General features: G+C 34.6%; 1 protein-coding gene across 6 annotated transcripts in view; it reads left to right on the top strand.

Moving 5' to 3' along the window:
- Positions 1–9,570, top strand: part of LOC112154115 (protocadherin-15) — a 272,438-nt gene that overhangs the window by 229,206 nt on the left and 33,662 nt on the right. For all 6 annotated transcript variants that reach the window (XR_004949742.1, XR_002920601.2, XM_036217104.1 and 3 more), the window contains 4 exons: positions 1,492–1,722; positions 1,800–1,888; positions 7,016–7,192; positions 8,928–9,146. Coding sequence is in view for 4 of the 6 variants with exons in the window: in XM_036217104.1 (XP_036072997.1) it covers positions 1,492–1,722; positions 1,800–1,888; positions 7,016–7,192; positions 8,928–9,146 (716 nt within the window). In the remaining 2 variants the exon portion in view is untranslated. The remainder of the gene's footprint in view (positions 1–1,491; positions 1,723–1,799; positions 1,889–7,015; positions 7,193–8,927; positions 9,147–9,570) is intronic.

Raw genomic sequence — 9,570 nt, 5'->3', positions numbered from 1 at the left:
TAGCGGGAAGCAACCGCTAGGCCAACCGGTTTGTGGGGAAAAATGAATATATGAGCCTATCTACGTTTAATATGTATGTATATATATATATATATTTGTGTGTATATATGTAAATATGCAAATAAAAGTCACACCCCTGACCAAAATATGCAAAAAACTCCAATTTAAACTTTGGAATACTCAGTAATTCTTGGCTGCCAGCATGTTTTTTTTTTTTTGTCACGACTTACATTATTTCTTTACACCAGTTCACTTCCATCCAGTTTATTTTAAATAACCAAGTTTTTTATGTTTTATGTTATGTAAGTTATGTTAGGAATAACATTTCTTAGAAGCATCTGTCTGTATTCTGAACATTTTAACAATGAAATCTGTCTTTAGATGACTTATAAGACAAACAAAAATGTATATTTAAACTGCATGTGGGAAAGTGAGATCTCAGTACATGTATGAGCTGATTAATTAACAGACCTGTAGCTCAATGCACCATTTTAAACCACACTCATGTTGCAAAAACTATTGCAGTCTGTTTCATCATTTCACCAAATAGAAGTAGAAAAAACTGTTTTTAAGTGAGTGAATTGTACCAAGATAGATACAGTCTTACAAAAAAATCATTAAAGATTGAGTGATGAAAAAGAGGAAAAACACTGACTACTTAATTACCAGTATATAGAGAAAAATCTGTTTAAAGTTTTTTTTAAAAAAAAAGTAGACATAGATTCAAATATTAAAATGTATCACATTACATGCTTTTTTCTTAACCAGTAGAACATAAACAACCTCAAAAGCAGAGAAAATCAACGGCCAGTTCTTCAAAATGGCTGTACGAAAACGAAATGACAAATAATTACTATTTAATGGTTTCCATAGAGATTAAGAGGGAGAGTAGCATCCAAGGGATGGTAATTACAAGCACTTGATTAAGACATCATTAGCGGCTGTGATTATCCATGTGAAAGCAGAAGTTTTGGCAGTTTGTACTAAATATTCAGGTGACATGGAGGCAACAGTGATCTCACTAAAGTAAGTGTTGATGTTGAGCACCAATCTGGCTTTGGTCTTAAAATACATTAAAAAAATACAAATAAAATACCAGAAAATCCACGATCCATAATCTTGAATTATGCAAACTTTATATGGTTAGCATGTAATATTTTTAGTGGAACTATAACTTTTTTTGTTTTTTTGTGGCCCTCAAAGACAATACAACTGTAGTTATCTGAGTTATCTGAAAATAAATGAAATACTTTTTGATTAATATTAATTATATTCCTTGACCATCTCAATGACCTTTGGCTGAGTCTCCGCCCTAAGACTTCCAACCACAAAAACCCACAACTGGGTCGTTCCATAGAGTTCCATAGACTATAAAAAAAGGGGGAAATTTATCATAAGACTTTATAATTCTCATGTCAGTAACAGATGTAATGTTGTCTAAAATAACAGTGAATGCTAAAGTGATGTTGCAGTAATTGCTGTGTTCTTCAGGCTTTGGATGAAGACACTGGTAACTACAGTGCCATGATGTACCGGCTGATCATCCCCCCTCCTGCAGGCAAAGACACCAAAGACAGCAAAGACGGCTTCGTCATCGAGCCGTACAGCGGCGTGCTGAAGACGGCCATCATGTACCGCAACATGAGGAGGTCCTACTTTAAGTTTGAAGTGGTTGCCACTGACAACTACGGTCAAGGCCACAGCAGCAAGGCAGAGATAGTGGTGCGTAAAACCAGTGAAGTCATAGAGAAGCGTTAAGTATTCAGTCTTTAGTGAAACGTCTTCGTTCTGTTGTGCAGGTGTCAGTTGTGAACCAGCTGGACATGCAGGTGGTCGTGTCCAATGTTCCTCCAACGTTTGTGGACAAAAACAAGGAGAAGCTGCTCAGGTAAAAGTTCAAACTTTCCTCAAAGTTCGGCGTCAGATCCTCCAAACACACAGTGAGAGTCCCAGACCTAAATGTTTGACGTCTGGAACACAGATGACTGATACTGTATAAAAAGTGTCTTGTTGTAGTTGGTTCATTTTTTTTTTTTTTTTGAGTTGATGAAAAGCAGAAAGGTCTGAAGGGAAACACAACCTTTAGGAGAACAGTGCTGTCAACGACTAGTAAACATCGTGGACAATCTACGATAATCTATCGACAACTTTTACAGATGTGACCATAAAAATGAAAACGATTGAGAGAAGACAATGAGAATACATTTTGCAGTCACCTTCAAAAAATGTATTTAAAATAGGAGCTGTGAAACGTTAATGCACGTGAATAATAGACCATAATTAAATATTTCTGAACGCCTTCAGGCGTCCTGCTGTGCAGCTCTGAGATCAGCCTAATAAAATCAGTCTAAAATAAACAAAACTTAATTTTTTACCTTCTGTGATTGAGATTTTATTAAATTAAGGAGACAATGTGGCATTTATTTATAGTTTTTAGACAAAAGCAATTTTTTTAAAAGTTTGTAAAACTTTAACAGGGAGATGGTTTTCCAGATTTAGCTCCAATGAAACTTCTTTTAACAGTTTGTTTCACAAAACTCTGTACAGTTTAGGTCAGGGGTCTTCAACCTTTAACACCTAAAGAGTCGTTTGGGTCGATTTTTCAATAATCACAACCAAACAGGAGCCACAAAGTCCTAGCTGACTCTTTCAACACTGATTTGTATTTATATTACTGTTCCTATTATGATAAATATAAATGAACTATTATTTTAGCATAAAAAACATCAATAAATATGAAATAACTTTTGACAAATGTTCCAATGACTTCCTTTCAAAATAAAAGACTCCCTGTGTCACATAAGATAAACCCAATGCAGAAAATATAGGATTATATGCTTAGTAAAATACTATTTTTTTCAGGTTGTGCTGCATCTCTGCCAGAAATGCATAAATCTAGAATACCAAAATGAAATCAGAGCTGATTCAGTGACCCTTACTGTATTTTTTAACTTTATGGGGGATGATCATTCTTAACAAATCCAAAAAAACATTTAAAATTTGGAATCCTACTAGTGGGGAAACTAAAAATTACACTCTATGTAAAGTGAGTGTTAATAAGGAAAAAAAAAACATTTCTATATTTTGATGACAATGATAACACAATTTAGACTTGAACAAAGGATTCCTTTCATCTGAGTTCAAAGTGACAAACGGTGTAACACGGCTGCTGGTCAGCTTGTTTTTTGTCTGTTGAACTCAGACCAAAAAAAAGATGTTTTATTGCACTCACATTTTTGTGTGTGCTCCTATCAATAAACACAAAAGCACACACAGACACGGTCCTCAACAGCAGCACTCCTGTTGTAAGCAGATGTTTCAGGGGGGACAGAAATCAATATTTCATAACATGAGTCTCCCTAGCTGGCAGTGTGGAAGAAAAATGTGTGAGCAGAATGGTTGAAGTCTGATGGCTTCTTTTCCCACGTACAAAGACACCATTTCTGAGCTGTAAGTTTTAGAAAATGATGCAAAAAGACATAAAGCAAAAAATTAAAATTCAATTTTAGTAAAGATTTTTGAATATTAATTGTTGCTGCTCAACATATAAAAAAATCCTAATAAAAATATGTTTTAGTGTTTATAATTATTATTAGATCCTAGTATGATACAACATTTTTGATTATTTAGACTACATTTGCATATTAATTTCAAAATAAAAGCTCAAAACTCTTAAAATATTGTTTAATTCTTCAGACTGATGAGATTCAAATTATCATAACCGAAGTGCCTTATTTAATTTCAGAAATGTATCCTGAGATTAAAGTTATTTTAAATCAGATATATGGCATTACCCACAATAATTCTTGTGTGATTCTATAAGTTGAAGATAATGTAACTAATAGCTAGCTAAAAACGATGAAGCTAATAGCTAAAAATGCTGAAACTGAAAGCTAACTAAAAACAGTGAAGCTAATAGCTAAAAATGCTGAAACTGAAAGCTAGCTAAAAACGGTGAAGCTAATAGCTAAAAATGCTGAAACTGATAGCTAGCTAAAAACGGTGAAGCTAATAGCTAAAAATGATGAAACTGAAAGCTAGCTAAAAAAGGTGAAGCTAATAGCTAAAAATGCTGAAACTGAAAGCTAACTAAAAACAGTGAAGCTAATAGCTAAAAATGCTGAAACTGAATGCTAGCTAAAAACGGTGAAGCTAATAGCTAAAAATGCTGAAACTGAAAGCTAGCTAAAAACGGTGAAGCTAATAGCTAAAAATGCTTAAACTGAAAGCTAGCTAAAAACGGTGAAGTTTGATCAAATATTAGCTAAATGCCAAACTAGCAAAAAAAAAGAAAAAAAAACTACTGGAAAATGTCTAATTTTGCAAAAACAGCTTGCATATTGTTCAAATATTAGCTTGACTCAAAATTAGCCTAAAAATCTGGAAAAATATCTTAATTAGCCAAAATAGTTAGCATGAAGCTAAAGTATTAGCTATAAACTTCAAACTATCCTAAAAAAGCTGGGAAAATGTCTAATTTTGCCGATATTTTAGCATTTTGTCTAAATTTGCCAAAAAAAAACAGCTAGCATATTGCTAAAATAAAAGCTTAGCTCCAAATTACCCTAAAAAAACCTAGTAGTTACCACTCGTTCATGCGTTTTAATTTCACCGCGACAAACTTTGCTTTTTTTTCTACGTTTTGCATTAATTTATATTGCTAAAAAATAAAAACTGAAACTTAGTAGTAATAAGTACATTACTGCCATTGTGTGAAACAATAAAGATTTATTGAAAAAAAGGGTCATTAATTTTACAGGTGGGTGGGGTCACAGTAACAGGGTTAATGGATTCTTTACTTATGATGCTATCGGAGGGAAAAGCTTATTGTGACAAGAGATTCACACTTAATTTAAACTTTTTTTTTTCAAATCTGATAAATACAAATAGACGACACCCCCACGTCCCACTGTCTTTATACGCTAAATTTCCTTTGGTATGAGGTCACACCTTCTGTGAGAGATTTAACACCTCACAGATCTGCTGGTTACACACTGGTGTCTCTTTAGCTGATAAAATCTGCAAGTGGAGCTGAAGCTGAGTGATGCGTTACCTTATAAAACAGGCTGCAAGTTTAATGAGGTCACTCCAATTTAAGCAAAAATTACACTTATAGTCTTGTTATACTCTGACTTGCCTTAGGCCAACTAGTAAAACAATAATTCATAAAAGAGGCTGAAGGTAAAAAGGTTTTTGACCCCGAAAAAATGTGCTTATAAAAGATGTTCATATTAATAAGGTTTGTTGAGTTTATAGCTCTTATAAACAGAAGGTTACACTCCTTGTTTGGAACAATACGCTAGTAGATAATTTAATCCATAAAACAATTTGCACTTTTTTGAAATTACATTTTACATATTTTCTGAAAATCAGTTTGTAAAATGAAGTCAAAATAGGTCATAATTTTTAACACACAGGCACCAATTCAACCAACCAGAAAAAAATGGTGGTCCCTCGCTGCAACCATTGACTGTATACAGAGAACTGGACAGATCAGTTGTGATGTCACTCATAGAAATTAAGCTAATTCACCATTTTTATTTGTAATCCAAATGCAGCTAATTGGGACCAGACTAAAGTGATTGGTCAAAGTAGGTTTAAGTCGACGTTTCTATGGCAACTACAGTCGCCAGTCTGGAGCTGTTCAAACTCCACGCCCCATTCACTGAAAGTGGGTTCAGGAGAATCTGTCAATCAAATGTTGGAGGTGGGGCCAACAGGCTCCACATGCTTTTACTGAGGCCTCTGATTGGTTCGTTTATACACTGAAAAAAGGGAAACATTGGATTAATTAATAAAAAAGTTGCTAAATTTGAATTTTTTGTTTTCATCAAAATAAAATTTAGGGTTGATGTTTTACTCAAGGCAAACATGTAATTTGATAAAAAGTAATATTTTTTTAAATGTAACAAATCCAGATCCAGTGTTTACTTTTTACAGTGTAACTTAAATAACTTGTGATAAAGAAAAAAATATAAATAAAAAATATAGAATTAGCAAAATGTATCAAAGCAAGAATGATTATTCTGACGAAAATAGTGACTTTATTTTTCAATGGGAGGTTGGCTTCTTGGAGCCAGCAGGTTCTTCCTAAGCAGAACGCCAGGGGGGGAGGGGTCACTCAGTCCAGTTCTCTATATACAGTCAATGGCTATAATGCAGTCCATCTTTTACGATCTCACTGTTTTTTAGATAAGTTTTGCCTTTTTTTAACAGCTTATTCTGTTCTGCGTCCTGATTGGCTGTACATAATCATGCTGTGTCTCCTGTATAGAATGAGTTCAGCTTTCAAAGAGGACATTTGGTTTTATTTCTTTAAACAAGATTTATTTTTGCACAAAGGTATAAAATGTGAGAATTTAAACAAGACAGTAAAGAATATAATGTCTTTCTGAGAAAAGTGTACTAAATGTATTGTGGATTTTTTTCTCAGCCTTAAAAAACATAATTAATTGTAAAAATAAAGTGAGTCCTTCATGGATTTCATCTATTGCAAGTTATTTTTAGAACTTAACTGGAGGGACTACTGTACTGTAAACATGTTATAGTGGCTCAAAGTCAAAATCAAGAAATGTAAAAGATATAGACATGAATGTTTTGTTTTATTTGGGAGACTATAAGCCAGAGCATGTGTATAATAAACTGCACTGACAAAAGATTTTAAATTGCCAACATGCATCTGAGTGTGAATTCCACAGCTACACTAACGACAAACACTAAAATGTGGAAGCATAACAGGATGTTTATCTTGTGCATTGATGCATTGTTTTAGCTAATTAAATGACTAGATGCCTGATTATTTTCCCTGACATGTAAACCTTAGAACTGATGGAAGCTCCGGTGTTTATTACACCCCGAGGTCCTCTCTGCTTTTTCATTTTCCACCCTAAACGATTCGTGTTAATCTGCCATGTTGGTTATCCTCAATAGATCAAACGGTCGATAAACTCTCTTAATCAAGGTTTCACTCCTTGATATAATATCGGCAAACATAAACTTTATTTTGGGTTCACAGCATTTTGGAACGCTACGTCCAGGAGCAGATACCGGGAGCAAAGGTTGTCATGGAAACCATAGGGCCTCATCGGTACGGGGAAGGGATGGATCAGGAAGATTACACCAAGTCTGACCTGATGATTTACGCCATTGACCCGCTGACGAACAGAGCTGTGGCGACGCAGGAGCTTTACAAGTAAGAACTTTTCATTATCAGGTGAAATACTAATACTGATATTTAACTCTATAATGACCTAGAAACATTTTTTGTCTTATAATTAAATGTAAAAAATCAAGACTGTATTGTCTGCACAATAAGGCACGCCTAAAAGCCTTCATTTAAAAATAAATAAATAATAATAGTGCAGTCTTTAATCCAGAGCGCCTCATAAACAGGTACATTCTGGTTGTGTACTTTTGTCAAAGCGAGTTTTAGAAGTACACAGTACTCAAAATATCAGTCTGTTGTATTTAGGAGTTATGAGCAAACAAAGTTGGGTGTTTTGTAGATAGGATAATGTAGCTAACATGTAGCGGTGTCAGACCGGGATTTTTACTTGTTACTTACTTGTTAGCTTAGTCATAGTAGCGTAATTTTAGCAGTTTTAGGAGATTTTGATGAGTTATGAGCAAACAAAGTTTGCTGTTATTGAAAGTTCGTTAGAGCAGCTAATGTGTAGCACCGTCAAACTGTTTTTTTGTGTGTTACTAACAAGGTTGGGTGTTAGCATAGTCAAAGTAGAGTTAATTTTCAGTCTTTTATGAGTAACGAGCAAACAAAACTGGGTATAATTGCAAATACGCTAGCAAGGCTAACATGTAGCATAGTGTGATTATTTTTTTTCCTGTTACTAACAAGGTTGAGAGTTAGCATAATCACAGTAACGTAGTTTTAGCTGTATTAGTTTGTTTTTTTATGTGTCGCAAACAGTATCTTAACAGTCTGTTTTTCTACCAGTTACAAAAAAACAAGGTTGGGTGTTGGTGCAAATATGCTAACGCGGCTAACGTGTAGCAGTGTGAGGTTCTGTGTTTTAGCAGCATCGGTCAGTTTTTTTAGGTGTTGCAAACAAGCTTGAGTGTCATTTTGAATACGCTAACAAGTAACTAGTTGGACTGTGTTTTTCTTTTGTCTTTTTTTTTTAAACATGTAAATAACAAGGTTTGGAGATCTGTAGTCACGGTGACGTTTGTTTTAGATGTAGTCTGTTTTCAATGCTTTGCAGCCAAGGTTGGGTGTCATTGTAAATATGCTAACATGGTTAATGTGTAGCCGTGACAGAATGTTTTTTTTTATGTGTTACTAACAAGGTTGAGAGTTAGCATAGTCGCAGTAACGTTTGATTTAGCTGAATCTGTCTGTTTGTCTCAAAGTTACAAGGAAACAAGGTTGGGTGTTGTTGCTAATACGCTAACGTGGCTAACATGTAGCGGTGGGAGTGGGATTTTTCATGTTACTAACAAGGTTGTGAATTAGTATAGTCACAGTAATGTTCGTTTTTGTGATATTTGTCTGTTTTACTAACAGTAAAAAACAGTTCGGTGTTATTACAAATATGCTAACATGGCTAACATGTAGCAGTGTGAGATTGTGTTTTTAGAGTTAGCATAGCCTCAGTAACATTATTTTTTAGCGTGATCAGTTTTGTTTTTTTGAGGTGTTGCAAATGAGGTTGGGAGTTTGAGGTATTGTGAACATGCTAGTGTGGCTAACATGTAGCCTCTTACAACTTCTAGAATTACTGTACAATTTAAAAAGTCTGACAAACTTTTTTCTCACTTAATGTACCTTATATATAACAAAAGTTCAACATTAGACCATTCATGGACGGTGTGTTATAATCCAGTCTCCCTATAGGGCGGAAAATCATTTACTTCATCGCCGCAAACTTCCGTTTTGCTCTCATTTCTTTTGTTCTCGACATTCCAAGGTTCCTGGATGGAAAGCTTCTGGACATCAACAAAGAATTCCAGCCTTTACTTCCTCCTGGTGGGCGAATCCTGGAAATCCGAACTCCTGAGTTAGTGACCAGCGTGAAGAAAGCCGTGCAGTCTGTGGGCTACACGGAGGGAGCGCTGCTGGCGCTGGCGGTCATCATCATTATTTGTTGTGTTCCCGCCATTCTGATCGTCATTATCACCTACAGACAGTAAGTACAAATAGTATGTGTTTATAATCATATTTCAATTAAAAAATAGTTCCTATTAAATCTGCAGCCGCTGACCTCAATGCCAATTATTGTCCAGCAGGGACGGATTTGAGATTTAGTTAATAGAATAGATGGAAAATGCTGTTTTATTTTAGTGATTGTGTTCCCATTGAGGGTTTAACCTCAGTTCTTTAGAACATTTTAAGATTTTTAGAATTTTTTTTTATAACACAAGCCCCAATTATTACTGTGTGGGTGACATGTCATCTTTTTTAGGACAAAACTGAACCAGAAAAAGTAAAAATGAACCTAAATTCACTATGAAATAATTAAGTAAAACTGCCTAAACTTTGAGCTGATCACATGCTAGCTTGTTTATCATCATCTCAGCCTTCTCTAAATCAATCTCACACATACATTGCTA

The sequence above is a fragment of the Oryzias melastigma genome, linkage group LG19 (assembly GCF_002922805.2).
Source record: "Oryzias melastigma strain HK-1 linkage group LG19, ASM292280v2, whole genome shotgun sequence".
NCBI lineage: Eukaryota > Metazoa > Chordata > Actinopteri > Beloniformes > Adrianichthyidae > Oryzias > Oryzias melastigma.
The sequence above is the reverse complement of the archived record's forward strand: the minus strand, read 5'-3'. Positions and strand labels throughout refer to the sequence as shown.